Source organism: Desmodus rotundus, chromosome 5 (genome assembly GCF_022682495.2).
Source record: "Desmodus rotundus isolate HL8 chromosome 5, HLdesRot8A.1, whole genome shotgun sequence".
Lineage (NCBI taxonomy): Eukaryota > Metazoa > Chordata > Mammalia > Chiroptera > Phyllostomidae > Desmodus > Desmodus rotundus.
In genome coordinates, this window is record NC_071391.1 from 144,013,794 (window position 1) to 144,030,781 (window position 16,988).

The 16,988-nt window shown below is 51.7% G+C and overlaps 1 protein-coding gene across 21 annotated transcripts in view; it reads right to left on the reverse strand.

Moving 5' to 3' along the window:
* Positions 1–16,988, reverse strand: part of DYSF (dysferlin) — a 202,305-nt gene that overhangs the window by 147,429 nt on the left and 37,888 nt on the right. For 11 of the 21 annotated variants that reach the window (XM_053924828.2, XM_053924820.2, XM_053924824.2 and 8 more), the window contains exons 4-9: positions 12,941–13,046; positions 4,810–4,924; positions 3,442–3,534; positions 2,855–3,066; positions 1,070–1,198; positions 582–644 (exon numbers count right to left, since the gene is read on the reverse strand). In XM_053924828.2, the coding sequence (XP_053780803.1) occupies positions 582–644; positions 1,070–1,198; positions 2,855–3,066; positions 3,442–3,534; positions 4,810–4,924; positions 12,941–13,046 (718 nt within the window). The remainder of the gene's footprint in view (positions 1–581; positions 645–1,069; positions 1,199–2,854; positions 3,067–3,441; positions 3,535–4,809; positions 4,925–12,940; positions 13,047–16,988) is intronic. The other 10 variants (XM_053924834.2, XM_053924830.2, XM_053924832.2 and 7 more) reach the window with 1 other exon arrangement.

Here is a 16,988-nt window from a genome sequence, read left to right on the forward strand (position 1 = left end):
ACCGGTAGCTCTGCCCTCCCATACGCTATCCCAGAGATGGTGCTAAGCCGTCTTTAACCCACACGAGGATACTACAAGTGGGTGCTGTTACCATCCCCGTTTCAGAGATGAAGAGACAGAGGTGAAGAGAGATTATGGGACCTGCACAGAATCGTGCAACCCCTAAGTGGCAGAGGCAGGGTGAGAATCCAGTTTGGCTCCAGAGCACACACTTTTAACCACTAAACTCTCTTGCCCTTTGGAGGAAAGGAAGAAAGAGCGGCTGGGGCCCAGAGAGAGAAAATCTTGGCTGGAAACAGGCACACAGACAAACAACATACAATGAAAATCGACGTGCTCACTGCAGGGACCATTTCAGGGCCCTGACCCCAGACACCTGGGGGTGCTGACAGTGGGGTCTCCCCCCTCGGCTGCCGCCCCCATCTGAACTGCTGATGGCATTTCTGTGGCCCACAGAGCTTCGGGGTGAGTGGCGCCGCAGCACCTGAGCCCCGGGCCTTAAGGCCTCTCTCACACACGTAGAGTGACAGGGATGTGAGTGCACACAGCCCACAGAGAACGCCCTGACTGCCCAAACGTACCGTGATAAAGATGGGCTCATCGAACAGCTCCACTGGAGAATCAAACACGTTGAAGAAAAGAGTCTGTTGGTTCAGGGCAAAAGGGAGATGAGTGCGTGCCTGCTGATCCCCAGGCCGGGGAGAGGGTCAGCCACCAACTACGGCCTTCAAGTCTGGTCTACACAGAGAGTGTGGAGTGAGCTCAGCCCAGCACTGAGCTCTGGGGACTTGACAGATGCTGGGATGTTCCTCCCCTGACCTCACACAGGTTGTCATCTCAGGGACGAGGGTACGGAGGGAGGGGAGGTGCTGTCCCTGAAGGATGACAGGGAGGTGGAGCTGTGGGAACCTGAGGCGTTTCCGCAGATAGCTTATTCAAGACCTGGCACATCTCTCCAGGCAGCGTTAGCGCCCTAAGAAAGAACTGAAGGAAGGGCCAGGGGTCTGCAGTGTGCTCCCAGTTCAAAGGGCCCCCCACGGTCCTAGCCCTAACACCCAGGGCCTCCCACCTCATTGAAGAGTGGGCTGTTTCCCTTGTGGATCCGCGTCCGCTTGGTCTGTCCGGCGGCAGTGACCTTGACCACAGGCTTGATGTTCACACCTGGTAACTGGCGCCCCTCAATCACCTGGACCCTGATCTGAAAGCCAAGACGGGGTGTGAGCAGGCAGAAGTGATCAGAAACACACACACAGAGACACACACACACACCCGTCCCTGCCCCAAAAGAGTCGGAAATCTCAGGGACCATCCTCACTGCTGGCTTCTTGGGACAGGTATTAAAAAAGAACTAAGAGTCTTGTACCAAAAAATCAGACTTTCCCACCAAGGCCCCTTGCACCTATAAACCCCTTTGTTCCACCTAAGAGCTGCCGGGCTACCCCAGCATTAAATCCCAGGACTGGGCCAAGGATCAGCCCCGGGTACCCACAGCCATTGGCACCTCAGGCCCTTTGACGCTGAAGTTTTTACGTGGCCTGAACGTTCTTCACCGGCAATTCCCTCAGAGACCGAACTCAGAGAGCGAAGTGCCCCCTTTCTGTTCTTTATGAGGTGCGGTGCTGCCTCACATTCTGAGGAACGAAGTAAGAGTTTTTTCCACTGAACTGTAAGTAAATGAAGGTTTCAAGAATATCTGCTTCCAAATTTATTTAAATATATTTAAATAAAATAAAAATATTTAAAATATGATATTTTAAAATATTAAAACAATTTTCATGGAAAAATAGTGTGTTTGCTGGTTCTAATTTCTAATCAGCAGTTATTTATTGATTGAGAGACTTTTAAAAATAGCATACTATAGAAGAATATATTGGTAAAGACAATGGAAAGGTAGATAAGTGGTTTTTACTCTCTTTACTGTCATTTCCAAATTTTCTACAATAAAAATATTAATTTTCTAAGGAGAAGAAAGCAATAAAAACATGTCTTGGGAATAATAACAATAAAAATAAGTTACAATTTTGTATTTCAGGCAAACATAGCACTGATAGCAAGCACTTTTGCCTAACTTACCGTGTTTTAGAAATAAAATATATTTTTACTATTTTTTGCACTTAATAAAGACTTGTTTCCTATTTTTAACTTTAAAAGTACATAGTTCTGAAGAGTTAAGTATCACTAAATGCAACTATATCAAAATAGAAAATTTTGTAGAAAAGCAAAAAGTAAGCAAAGGAACAAAATTAAAAGGCGAATAAAATGGAATGGATTTTTGAACAAAAATGTGTCAAAGGGTTAATATTAGTTTTATTCTCTGAAGAGCTTGAACAAATTCAAATTTCATAGACTTTCAGAAAAACCCATTGCCATAAGGAAGGGCATGGGTACGGAGAAAAGAAAGACAGCTAGACAGAGCTTCTTAGATTTGGAGATCTTGTTAAAATGCAAATTCTGGCTCAGCCGGTCTAGGGTTCTGCCTGTCTACCCAGCATCCACGTCCTGGTGCGCCTGCTGCTGGTCTGAGGACCACAGTCCGAGCAGTAGCAGCTAGCTAGCCAGAAAACCTCTGGTTGGGAAACAGATAACAGATGTGAGTTACGCTGAATCTCTGCAGTGCACACACACCCCTTTTTTTAAGAGCAAAACCAGGGGCTGAGTAGAGGCTTATTCTGAGGCCCCGAGATGTGAACTGCCCATTCCGCATCTCCCCAACGCCCAGGAAAACCGGACTTCTCCCTAGGAGAGCTTTAGGGTCTTCCCTAAGGCCAGACAGACAAGCGGGCGCCTGGCACTAGCAGCTGTTGACCCACTAAAGGGGGAGACTGTGGTCAGAGACAGTCGGCCCATTCATTACCTGGAAGTCCTGCGGCTTGTCTGACAGCACCTTTCTGGGCGTGGGCGCGCTTCTCTTCCTCTTGTTCCCAGGGTGGTATGGGGGAGGGTGGGAAGCTGGCTTTTTCGGAGTGGCAGGAGCCCCGGGGCCTGGGACACCACTCTGATCCAGGAATGGCTCTGCCTCATCTCCCGTGAGCCCCTGGTCCTCGGTGTCCTCCTCTCCTCCTGTGTCTGGGAGGAGAGGGGGCTAATGAGTTCTGGGTCCCTCTGGCCCTGCCCTTGGACCAGCTGAGCTAACAAAGGATCCAAAGGGCCTGGGCATCAATACTGCCCCTCTCCTTCTCCCATCGATGAGGCAGGGTGGACGAGGAAGGAAGAAGAGAAACTTCCAACAGCTAAAACGTGAGAGCAGTCAGTCTAGTTAGTCAACAGGAAGAAAAGAGAATGGCCCTAGCCCTCCCCACCATGTCCTGCAAGGTGGACTCCTCTGACCACCTCGTCCCCCTCTCGTGAGCTGACGATGGCAGCAAGGAGATGGTTATGGGTAACAGGGCTGGGAGCAGGACAGCCCGGGCTGGGAGCAGGACAGCCCTGGCTGTGTCTCACCCGTGGGGGCCAGCCACTTCTTTCCAGAGTATCTCGTGTCCACAGTGCTGTCACTGAGCAGGGACCAAGTCTCGGCCCGGCTCTGTCTCCCACCTGGCACGTGGGCAGGGCACAGCCCCGGGAGGGGAGGAGAGAGCTGGGTGAGGGAGGCCATCCTGGCTCTTCCTCTCCCGCCCAACCCTGCTCTCCCTGCCCCTGCCCCTGCCCCTGCCCCTGCCCCCCAGCCTGACACAAAGCTCAGGAACAGATGTCTTGTCCGTTGGGGACTGTCCCTCTTACCAATTTCTAAGCAGGACTGGGAGTTGGTCACCCCTAAGAGCCTCCCCTGAGCTGCAGGAACCTAGCTCTGTCAGAGCCACATTCGGGGCCCTGAACACTCCCTATCCTCTGTCACCACAAGCACTCCTTCTCCCCCCTTCAGCCTAGACCCCAGTCCAGAGGAAGCACCCTATCTCCAAGCTCAGACGGTACAAGCCTCAACAAGAGGGGCCCTGCTCTGCTCCCTCACGGACAGCCCCACACAGGGCCGGGCTCCAGGACAGGCTTCGGGCACATGGAGTGGGGCTGCTCAGGTTTAACGTGGTGTTTGCCTCTAGGTCTCTTCACCATGAGAGAAACTGTAGGCTCTTTCCGGTGGGTGAATTCTCACCTGGCCTATCTGTGTAGCTTCCTGCCCACCCCAGCTGGCCCGCTGGACCACCCTGGCCCCCCCACTGGTAAGCCAGCCACCCTGGGCTTAGTCTTCCCTTGGCAGGCCCAGCAGAGGCAAATGAAGAGAGCTGAAGCCACGTGGGACTTGGCTAATTGTTGGCTCTTCTCACAAATGATAAACTATACATCCAGAGAGGGGGAGTGGCCAGTCCAAAGTCACATAGCTACTTGGTGTCAAAGGCAACACTGGAACTCATGTCTCCTAACTATACCCCAGAGGTCTTTCCATGAAACCCAGCTCTTCTGTCACACGTCATCACCGAAGGCCTGCTAGGTACCAAGGCAGGGAGGCACTGGGCTCTGGGGAGTGGGAGGGGCCTCAGGCGTCACCTGGGACAGACCCCACCCCAGCACAGGCATAGCTTCTAAAGCACCCACCCACTCCAAGCTACACAGTGCAGAGCACCCAGCCCAGGCACAGTCCCCTCCCTGGACAGCTGGGTCCACATACTCATCCTAAAGGAACACACTCCTGTCTTTTTCCTGCGTGGCAGAAAGCTGCTCTCAGGACTCCCACCCACTAGTGTCCACTCTTCTCCCCTCACCTGGGGAGGGTGGCACATGCTGCTGAAGCCTCCCTGTGGCCCCACCCCCAGACTTGGGAGCCTCCGCCAGGCTTCTCCCCCTGCGCCCTGCCAAGGTGAGGGGGCTCCTCACCTGCCATCAAATCCTGGTCAGGCAGAGTCGGGGAGGGTTCCAGAGGAGTGGTGGGTGGGAAGAGGGGCACAGCCCCAGGGACCGGCGTGTACGACACCTGCAGGACCAGCGAGGCCTGGGAGAGATAGGCAAGGGGGCAGCAGGTTATAGCATTGGCCGCAGACCACCATCCTCCACCGTCTTTCCTGTTCCTTTCATCCCTCCACCAGGCAAGGCGGCTCTGACAGGTCAGGTTTGCAGGAGGCTGCGGGAGAGCCTCCCCTAAGGGTCCATCAGCACAGTCAGGTGGTTGAAGAGCACAAAATCTGAAGTCAGGGTCCAACCCCCAGGAGCTGTGCAACCTAGGGCAGGATCTGTAACCTCTGTGTGCCTCAGTTTCCTCCTCTACAAAATGGGGGCAGTAATAGTAATAGCACCTTCCCCGTGGGTCCAATGAGGATTAAATGAGTTGATAGAGCACATGAGGAGCTTCTATGAATGACTCGGCAATCCAGTCTCTCCTGCAGGACTTTTCCACTCCCAGCTCAGGCCTGTCTTCAGGAAAAAGCCCCCTTGACCGCTCTGCTCAGTCAACAGCCCTCCCCTGTGTCTCCACAGACAGCTCAGGCTCTTCTGCTTGGCCTCAGCCCTGAGACAGGCATTCTGATCCTCTGCGCTCCCAGAAGCACCTCTGTGCCCACCTTCCCTCCAGGGGCTCCAGCTTTGACCAGCCAAGAGGAGAGGGACTGGCTGCATCACTCACGTGGGCAGAGGAAGGCTGCCTTGTGCCCCCCCCCACATGACCCCACCATGACGCTTGCACTGTTCAAAGGGGTCCCTGAACCTGAAGAAAAGGGACAGTCACAGCAAGCTCTCCAGCCTTGCAGCTCCTAGGCCAGTGGGGGCCTGGCCGAGCCTTCCCTGGAACCCCAGGTCCAACAGGCCTCCTGGGGTGGCCTCGTTTTAATCAATCAAAGTAATAAATGCTCTATTTTTTAAAGTTTGGAAAGTTCAAGACCCTTAAAGAAAAAAAAAACAAGGCAAAAGGAAACAGATTGCTATAATTCCACCACGTTCACATTTCAATATTCTCTCTAATCGTTTTTAAACCGTGTACAGCTCTGTTGTATACAAACCGCTTTTCTTGTACTTAATGTTAAACAATAAGCATTTCCCCAGGTTTCGACAAATGCTTTATAAACATAATTGTTAATGATGCATAGTATCATCTGAGTGGCTCTGGTATAACTCATTAGGCACCTGTCTCTACTGAGTAAATCAGGGATGTCCAGAAGCTCCTGCAGCAAATTCTGATTCTGAGACAGACGGTGCGCAAGGCCCTGGATGTATATCCGGCTCTGGGGCTTGACCCCTCCAGACTGGGGTCTGAGCAAGGGCAGCCAGGCTCAGTAAAGGCAGGGCTGCTGGGAGGGTGGGGCTGAGAATGCTGAGGAAGGAGACCCTGAGGAGGCCCGCGAAGGCAATGAAGCCCTGAGGCCCAGATCCGAGGCTTTGCCTAACGGCCGCTGCAGGTTCCCAAAGCACCACCTGCTGTCGCCATTTGTGCAGCCGGCGCACGCTGCTCTGGCGCCTCAAGCTTCTATAACCCAAATAAGGAAAAAGCACAGCTTCTGGGGCTCCGCCCCAAATATCCAGACCCGCCCATAGCCACGCCTAAATGCTGGAGCCTCCAATTCAGGTCTAGGGTGGATCTGAACATCTGTATATTTCTCCACAGGAGAAATAACTAACTCCATGGTTAGACCAGGATTGGTAGAAGACGGCCCTGGGCTTTTTTTTAATTCCAGAAGGCAAGGAACTACTCAGAGAATGATAGAAACATACCAAAAGGACATAGAGTCAGTGGCTGTCACAAGCCAAACCTGGGACAATTTAAACATGAAAATAAATGATAGTAACATGAAATCATTGAATAAAAGAAGAATACATGAATCCATGTGGAAATAAGTAAATCAGGAAAGATTTTTCTTACAGTGAAATACCAACTGAGTAATGCAGGAAAAAATAACTGACTTAGAATACCACCGTTTAATAGCCATCACAACAATAACTAACCCAACCAAGAAGCAACAGTAGTTGTGAAAACTGGTGGGTAAAAGTTGGATCAGGCACCAGGTCTCCACACAAAGTACCTCCCCCTCAAATTCTTACTTATTCGGGGAATGGATTTGGGATTAGTGCAGAAACCCAGCAAATGCTACTCTAACCAAATGAGCAAGCTTAATAACACAGCAATGGTACAAATCGAAATCATATCACCCGAGGGTCCAGTGAGGGCAGCACAGCGTCCTGCGGAATATTCCTGCCCAAGGCGCATAACCTAAATCTAATCGCAAGATCAGACAGGCCCCAACTGAGGGACAGGCTCCATGATAACAAGCCCGAATTTGCAAAAATGCCAAGGTCACCAGGTTATAAACGTCAAAGAAGGGCTGAGGAATGTTCCCAGAGAGAAGGAGACAGAAGAGACAAAACAGTGAACATATGCATGGCCCTTAACTGGATCCCGGTGTTCTAAAGGACACTGCAGAAAGGGTGGATGCGACTTGAATGAGGGTCAGCGGACTAGAAGGCAGTGCTGTCTCAGTGTTAATTTTATCAGGGTGGAAGGTTGTTACAGTTCGGTAGGAGAAAGTCCTGAATCAGAGAAAATACACACTAAATTCAGGGAGGTGGGCCAGGAGGTTGGCAACTCAGGCTCAAATGGTTTAGGACAAACTATTCTTTATTCCACTCTTACAACTTTTCTCTGAATCTTAAATTATTTTAAAATAGAAGGTTAAGAAAACCTGAGAAATCTGCTTCTGCTCTAACCACAGGAATCTCACTCAGCAGAGATACATAAGACCCCCCACCCACTCATGCTGATTCCCACTCTCAACGAGTAGAGTGAGGTCAAGACCAGCCACGTAGTTTGCAGGCCTAGTGCACAATAGAAATTCAGGCTCCTTGTTAAAAATTTACTAAGAATTTCACTCTGACTGGTGTGGCTCAGTGGATTGAGCGCTGGCCTGAAAATGGAAAAGTCGCTACTTTGATTCCCAGTCAGGGCACATGCCTGGGTTGCAGGCCAGGTCCCTAGTAGGGGTGCATGGGAGGCAACCGCACCCTGCGGTTTCTCTCCCTCTTTACTTCTCTTCCCCTCTCTCTAAAAATAAATTATTAAAATCTTGAAAGAAAAGAAGAGGTACACCAGAGCAAGAAGGACCTGGGAGCAGGAAGGAGCGCAAGTTGCTCTGTCAAATCAAGTGGTCTGAGTGGGCCCCAGTGAAGTGAAGAGCATTGAGCAAAAACTGAAAAGGGTCACAGCTTGGCTGTCCTTCAGCCCCAGGTTCTTCTGGGGATGACTGAGGCCCACGTGGTGACTGAGGTCCCCGGACCCTGGGCCACATCCCCTTGAAGAACACCCTTTCCTATCAGAGCTCACCCTGCCTACCCACCCCTTCCGCACCACGAAGGGGCCTCTGGCACAGCATCTCTGTGCGGAGTTGGAGCTGCAGGAGGGTAACACTATGGCCTGGGTGTCAGCACCTTAGCACTTGGGCCCAGGAGCGGCCATCAGAGCAGCCATTTGGGAGAGGCAGCAAGGGGCAGCACCCTAGAATCCCAAGACCACCACAGCAACCCTCCCTGGGGTTCCCTAAGCATCCTGTTTCCTTCACACTGATAACTCCACACCAGCCTCCTGAAGAATGGGTCATGTGCTGCTGGCTCCAGATACTTGAATGAGACGTACAGCCCAGACCCGGCTCCATCTTTTAAATGCCCATCAAGGAGCCACAGGGACGTCCCTGGAAGCTTCCCAGGATCTAGAACCCAGGATCTAAAACAGGCCTCACCACCAGGGGGCAGGCTCCAGGGACCACTGCTTCCAGACCAGGGGTGGTTTCTACTCAAGGTTTCTAGCTCTGCTGAGAATCTAAAAGAAAGAGGGAGTGTCTGTGGGACCCACCCCCAGTCAAGACTTCCCACCCTCATCATGACATCAAACTGCAGCCCTTGTCCCCATCTCCGGATGTAACCAGAGCTGAGAGTCTCTTCCTGTGGGATGTATGTGAGCTCCATGCTTTCCCAGACCACAGGACCTTGGGCTGCAGCCCCCGGGAGGACCCTCTTTCAGTGCCCACACACGACAGCCCCACTCCGCAGGTCTCCGACCCCAGCACCACCATGTGGACACCCTACCACCAACCCTTATCAGTCGGGCATGTCCACCAAAACATGCTGGCCTGGGGCAGGAACCTTCGGTTTCCACGTCTGCCACCTTGGGGTCACAGCAGTACCACAGAATTCTGGAGGGTTCCAAGAAACAAAAGGCAAAGACGGGGTACAACTCATCAGGTCCCCCTACAGGTCGTGCAGACACACACTCCCTGAGGGACAGGAAAGCCCCGTGTGCACCTGGACCTTACTTTCCTTTCCCTCAGACAATGCCCAGAAGCTGGTGGAGGATGGGGTGTGGCCCTGAGCTGGGGAGGTGCGGGGGGCAGAGGGTGGCATCTTCACATCGCCTGGGGGAAACTCAGGGGTTCACCAGAACACTCAGGGGTCTGCCCACCTCAGGCCCCTGCTCCCAACACACAGTCCCTCCTTGCACTCTGACCCACCACACCGCTGGGTCTCGCGTGTTCTCGTCAGCCAACAGGTTCCCCTTTCTGATCTGACTCTGGCTTTAAGGCCGAGGCGATGCCAACAGGGTGTTCATGATGTAGCCACACCCTTGTTAGCGAGCTACTCTCTCTCCAAAGACATTTGAGCATGGTACTTCTTTCCTCCATGTGCGTCCACTCTCCCCCAGGCTGGAGGCTCCCCCAGGACGGGGCTAGTGTTCTCCCCTTCAGTCTAGAATCTGAGGGTAAACCTGGCATCTTCTCCTGGCACGCAGCCCAGAGTGCCATATCTGAAGGGACTTGGGTGAGAGCACTGAGCGACAGGCAGTTGGAGTCTACGCCCAGCTTGCAGCAGGCCCCCTTCCCCTCTCAGCCCGTCCAGGTTTTCTAAGGATCCCACAGGCGCTGTGTTCACTGCTATCACTCCATTAGCAGGTTCCTTTGGCCATGTGAGACAGTCTGAGCTGCTACCAACTGGGGATGCCTGGCATGCTCCGCCCACTGGGCTCAGCCCAGAAATTGACTTCCATAAAGGGCCGGTGAGAATCTACAGCTGCTGGCAGGGCTCTCTGTCATTCTGTCATAGCCCCAGTTTTCTGTGCCTCCCTCCGCAGTGCAGCCAGCCCCAGGGCCTGGGTGGGAAGCCCCAGCTCAGAGGGGACCTGCCTGGAGCTGTACTGTGGCTCAGTACTAGCATAGGGACTGAAAGATGGTTCTGGACCCTCTCAACAGGCCAGAGCTGCCTCCTGGGCAGCACAGAGGGAGGCCCCACCCCTCCCAGGCTGTGCTCAGCTGGGGGCTAAATCAAGCAGGCCCGGCCCTCCTCTCCCATCCATCATCTTCTAGCTCTCACACCCACCTCTTGGAGACATGGTTTGTGAAGGATCGACAAGCTTTGCAGACAACCGGGGATCTCAGCCCCAGAAAGAGGAGGCCGCAGGACCCCAGCTGGTGAGCCGAAGCACAGACAGACCATGGGAACCAAGAGTGAGAGGAGGAGCGGTGAGGCCTCTGGGTGTCACCAGCCTGGCTCAGCCCCATGGACAGGAACCAGGTGTGAAAAGCTCCATTTCAGGGGGTGCATGCGTCTTTGAGCTTGGAGGGGAGCAAGTGCAGAAATTGGAGGAGCCACCAGTGTCACGGACGCACACCGGGCTGGAGTGGAGAAAGTTTGAGCAGCTTAGCCAGAAAGTGAGAAACCCAGTTGGAGGCATTGGGGGCCAGACACACAGCAAAGTAGATGCCCCATCCCTGGGATGTGATGGAGAAGCACCACCCAGGTCCCCTGCTGGATGCCTACCATTTCCCCATTAGTCCTCTACACCTTCAGAGTTAACTACAGCCCTTTCCAGGATCCCCCTGAAGGGGGAGCTCCAGGTGTCCCTGGAGTCCTTGACTATAGTGATGTGATCTGGTGAATTATAATAAGAAATATATATATGTTCTTACACCCTATTTCTGGCACAAAGCTCCTAAAACCCCTGGCAAGTTCCTAAATGATAAGAGTGGTAAGCATGTCTTTTGTTATGTCAATGAGGTGACTTTTGGAAAGCACCTAAGGATGGAAGCTGGTTGCCAGGGGAGCCAACCATGTGATTGGAGGGTTGGAACTTTCAACCCCACATTCCCTTTACCCACTCATTCCCCCTACCACCACCCTAGCCACCCCAACCTCCAGGGAGGAAAGAGGGGCTAGAGATTGAGTTTAATCCCCAATGGCCAATGATTTAATCAATCATGCCTGTGTCAGGACGCCTCCATGAAAACCCAAAAGGACAGAGTCTGAAGCGCTTCCGGGCTGGCGAGCACATGTGGAGATCAGGGAGACTGGTGTACCTGGGGAGGGCGTGGAAGCTCCTCGCCCCTTTCCCCATACCCTGCTCCGTGTATCTCTTCCATCAGCTGTTCCTAAGTTATATCTGTTTATGATAAACCAATAATCTAGTGAGGAAATATTTCTCTGGGTTCTGTGAGCCACTGTAGCAAATCAATTGAGCCCAAGGACAGGGTCACTGAAACTTCCAATCTGTAGCCAGTGGGTCAGGAGCACAGGCGATAACCTGGACTTGTGAGGGGCATCTGGGCGCGGGGGGAGCAGTCTTGTAAGGCTGGGCCCTTAACCTGTGAGATCTGATGCTCTCTCCTTGTAGAGAGGGTCAGAATTCAGCTGAATGTAGGACACCCTGCTGGTGACAGAGAATTGCTCAGTGGGGTAGGGGGAGAAACCCACACACCTACACTGGAAATTGGAAATAAAAAAACGGGAGCACTACGAGACGGGAGAGTTCAAAGAAGTCAAGAGGGGATTCAGGAGGTGATGGAGACACGCTCTGTGAATACTGCCCTGAACCAGAATGTTCTACCAGTGAGCACGGTCTGAGAAAGGAATGGACTCTCCTGGGAAGTGGCATCTCCCCATCAAGGAAGAATCCCCGTCTTCACAGCCTAAGTCTCCTCAGGAGAAAGTTCCAGCATCATCAGGAGGGCAGTAAACCAGGAGTCTATTCAAGGCCCTTCCACCCCTGAGAGCTTAGGAGGCACACCCTCTGACTCACATCCCCACTCGGACACCCATTCACTGTGGGGCTTTGGTCAGTCGCCCTGTTTCTCTAGGTCTCAGCGCCCAGTAGCGATTTCATTTGGAGCTCTGCACAGACCGGCCCCTCGGACTCGCCAAGCCAGCCAGGAGCCCCCACACTCACACACACACACACACACACACACACACACACACACACACACACACACTCACACACACACACACACACTCCACAGGGCAAGGCAGCCCCACTCTGTCTGAAAGAAGTCAAGCCCAGGATCCCCCTAGGTGCCACCAGGAGGAACTTCTTCCAAACTGATAGTTCCCCCAGTGCATCCTGGGAGGCTGACCCAGAAGGAAGGTCAGGAATTCTACTGACCAGGAAGAAAGAACCCTGCAGGGTATATTTAGCTCACTAAAAATAACAGGAGGCCAGGGATGAGGATGGAAATTGTCTATAAGAACTAGGAGAGGACTGGGAGGGCTGGGGAAGGGCGGGAAGGACAAGGGAGGGAAGGCAGGGGATCTGACAGATCCCGGTGGTGGGGAGGGAGGGGGGTGTCTGTCTGCCTCCCTTCCCTTGTGACCTACGACCCAGATGATTCAGATATTCTGGATCTACAGAAGGGGGTTGGGTGGTGAGAACGGGCTGCCAGGGAGACTGAGGTAGGGAGCATCACCAAGGCTGCAGGAAGCTTGGGGAGACATTGGTCTCTAGCACAAAACCAACCCAGGAAGGGACCAACGGGCAGGCCAGGCTGGTGTGAGGCAACGATGACTCAAGCCCTGCAGGTGGGACCCGGCTCCCTCTCATCCCCCTCCCATCTCTTCCACCCAAGCGCCCTTCTCAGGCACCCTGAGCTCTGGCCAGGCAGGGCCAGGCCTGGTTGCTGGGGGCTGGAGTACAATACAGCTCTGGGGCCAGAAAGGCAAGGCCCCGGCCCCGAAACTGGCCTGAGGCAGAGCTTCGATGAGCACTCACCCCTGTAGGCTGCATCTTGGAGTCCAGCAGCGGGGCACTGAAGCTGGCAGACAGACTGGGAGTGGTGAGGACCTCCTGGAGTGGGATCTTGGCTTCCCCCAGGAACCTGAGAGGAGGGAAAAGTAGAACATAGAAAACTAGCCTAATGTGCCCGGCTCTAGTCCCGCCACACCCCTCACTACCCCCAGCACCACACGAACACCACACAGACAAGCCGATCTGCCTAGAACACCAGCCACCTAAGACCCTTCAAGGCTCCCCCTGCCCCAGTCACCCCATGCACCATCCCTGGAAGGCCAGGCCCCTCTCCCCGCACGAGAGGGACAAGGGACACCTTCCCTTACCCCACGGTCAACTTTGACCCCTTTCAGCCCCTCCCCAGAGGCCCGGCCCCGCCACCCCCATTTGTCTGTGTGCCCCACACAAGGACTGTCTTGGCCATCAGACTTCAGCAATGAAAGCAGGGGCAGGTTCGCCACCGTCACATCTACATTGCCCCCACACCCCAGTGGCTCACCTGACCCACGTCTCCGCAGGCCATCTGTGCTGCTTTCCTAGAGCGTGGCCAGCAGTGATTATACATGAAAAACAGACTCTCCTTTCTTCAGGGACAGGGAGAAAAGAAAGTTGGGGAGGAGGAAACACACTCCACTCCCGAGAGGCCTGAGACTGTCACACCACACACACCTGAAGCCACATCTCTGACTGAGGGCTGGGGGCCCCATAAGTGGGTGGGCTGTTAGGAATGAGTAGGTCACCAGGTGATGATCCGTGAAGGAACCCTTCAAAGAGTGCCAAGGGAAGTGGGTATGCTTCCCAAACTGTACCCCGCAGTGGCAGAAGGACATCAGGAGCAGCACAGGGCCTGTGTCGGTCACAGTTGCAGCCTGGTGCTGGCCCTGGACTTCTGCATGCTTCCTGCACACAAGCAGGGAACAGCCTCAGCTGTCCTCTCACCATTTGCTTCTTAACTGTTTTTCCTCATGTTTAAACAGCACACCTGCTAACTGAGCCCTTCCTTCTTCTGGTCTCTGTAAGAACTGATTTGAATATGGGTTTTTATGACCTCATGAAATAAAACTTCAATCTTGACCTAATTAGCTAATTTTTTAAACTGACTGCTTACAATGTCATAGCTACCAGGATGGTTACTATCAAAAGAAACAGAAAGCAATTAATGTTGGTGAAGATGTGGAGACACTGGATCCCTGTGCAATTACTAGGAATGAAAAAAGGTGTAGCTGATATGGAAAACAGTACGATGTAGGCCCTGGCCAGGTAGCCCAGTTGGTTGGAGCATTGTCCCAATACACCAAGGTTGTGGGTTCAATCCCTGGTCAGGGCACATACAAAAATCAACCGATGAATGCAGGAATAAGTAGAAGAACAAATTGATGTTTCTCTCTCTCACTCTCTCACTCTTTCCCCTTCCCTTCCTCCCTGCCTCCATTTCTCTCCCTAAAAATCAATAAGGGAGGGAGGGAGGAAGGGGAGAAAGAAAGAGAAAGAAATCAGTATGGTGGTTCCTCAAAACTTCAAAAATAGAACTACAATATGATCGAGCAACTGCCCTTCTGGGTACTTCCCCAAAAGAATTAAAAATCAGAGACTTAAAGAGATATCTGTACACACACATTCATAGCAGCATTTGTCACAATCGCTAAAAGGTGGAAGCAACCCAAGAGTCTATTGGCAGATGAGTGGAGAAATAAAATTTGGTATATACACACTGGAATATTATTCAGGCTTAAAAAGGAGAGACATTCTGACACCTACTACAATGTGGATGAACCTTATTTCACATTATGCTCAGTGAAATAAAATATGTACAGAAGGGTAAATAGTATATGATCCCACTTATGAGGTACCCAGAGTAGGCAAGTTCATGGAGCTAGAAAGCAGAAGAGCGGTTATCTGGGGCTGGGGGGAGGGGAAGTCACTGAGCGAGTACAGAGTTTCAGTTTGGGGTGGCGAACGTGCTCTGGAGACCATGGTGGTGGCGGTTGCACAACTATGTGAATGTACTTAATGCCACCGAATTGCACACTTAGAATGCTGTGAGCAAAGAGGGGGCTATGTAATAAACCTGACAAGCTCAGACCACAGCAGGGAGTCACACGTCCCAGGCCTATGGCTTCCTTAGCATAAGTCACTCTTTACCTTAATGGAACTCCGCCCGTTGTTCTTATGGTCTGGGGTAACATATCTTTGAAACACAGGAGTACTTTTCCTACCCTCAAAGGCACAGGCCGAGGCACCAGAGCACAAGACCTCCGGAGCACGGACCACAGGACACTTCGCTGTTATCTTGTCCCCTGTATGCTGTCTCCATGTATTTAAATGTTAGTAGGCAGGATAGTGAGAAACTAGGAAAATTCCTTGGCAAGTAGAATGGGGAAACTGAGACACATAATTGAACAAACTGGCTGAGCGATTTACAGCCAGATACAGAAGCTCACCTCCCTTGAGATAACATCTAGGCCTCAGCTCCAGGCCCAGAAAAGCAGAAAAACCAGATGAGAGACACCAGGAACAGCCGCAGTGACCCATGACCCCCTGTTCTGGTGCTGACCAATCAGTGGAGACCACAACCCTGAAAAAGCACACCTGGAAAACTGATGAATATTCTGCTGAAACCCTCCCTTGAGACCTCCCCTAAGATGCCCACCTGCAAGGGAGATAAAAACCCTAAAGGACCCCTCTGAGAGGCAACAACAGTTCCTTTTCCTTCCCCCTCTTCTTCCCCACGGGCATGCATCTCCTAAACTCTAAAGGTCCTCATGAGACTTGCAACCAGGGGACCAAGGGGCGGCAGCAGCCGTCCCAGGCTAACCCCCTGAACCTGTCTCCAGGGCCCCATTTTCTCTGACTTCCCAGCGAACTAAAGCAGCGTTGCCTCGGCTCATTTCTTTCCTGTAACATTTTTAGAGACCCAAAGCAGCCCAGCCTGGGCTCTCCCGTTGTTTCTTCTATGCTAAGCCCTTCTTTGTCTCACTGTCTGCAGCTTTAATAAATGTACTGTCAATCACCTGGACCCGTGTTGCGAAATCTTTCCAGGACGAAGTCAAGAACCCACACACTAACCCCTGGCCCAAGGCAGACCTGCTCCGGGCCAGGGCCCCTGTTCGGTAATATTACTATATTTTGTTGTATATAATGTGCACCCGCGGTTTTGGCCCAAACTTTCAGGAAAAAAAAATCTTTCATTTTAATTTTTTAATTCAATTTTTTATTTATTAATATTTAGAAACAAAACCGATTATCGTATCCCAGGGTATTATTTTGCATATGGACATCGTTATTGCTTTCTAGAGTTACACTTTTAACACATAAGCATAAATAAAAGAATTAAAAACATTTATATAGATATAGGATTAGTACTCATATATAATGCACATCTTTATTTTTCTCTCAAAATTTTGGGGGGAAAAGTGAGCATTACAGCAAAATACAGTAATTATTAACTGTCCTGTACTCACCAGTGTAAAAGAAGTACGTGTTTCTTCGTTTTGCTTTTTATTCAGTCCTAGGGATGTCCCCACTTTGCTTTCTCCCGCCTCCTTAATCTACCACAAATGGACTTCACGTAACTTCCTTACATTTTCTCCTTTTTTAAAAAAATTTTTAAAAGATTTCACTTTTACAAGATTTGTTTACTTTCAGAGAGTGGGAAGGGAGGGAGAAAGAGAGGGAGAGAAACATCAATGTGTGGTTGCCTCTCATGCACCCCCCACTAGGGACCTGGCCCACAACCCAGGCATGTGCCCCAATGGGAGTCGTTCGCAGGCCGGCGCTCAGTGTATGGGCCGCACCAGCCAGGGCTCCTCTTCGACCCGAAGTGCATAACGGGGCTCGTGCTCAGGAGACTTTCCTTAATCTGTTGAGATTTTGTTTCTGGGCATAAACTCAAAATTTGGCTCAAACAAACTCATAAAACTTTTTTTTTGGTTGACACTGGTTAAAATGGTAAGCTTTGTTATGTATCTTTTGCCATGATAAATAAATAAGCCAGCTGCTTATTTATTCTGGACAATAAAATCCCTCGATT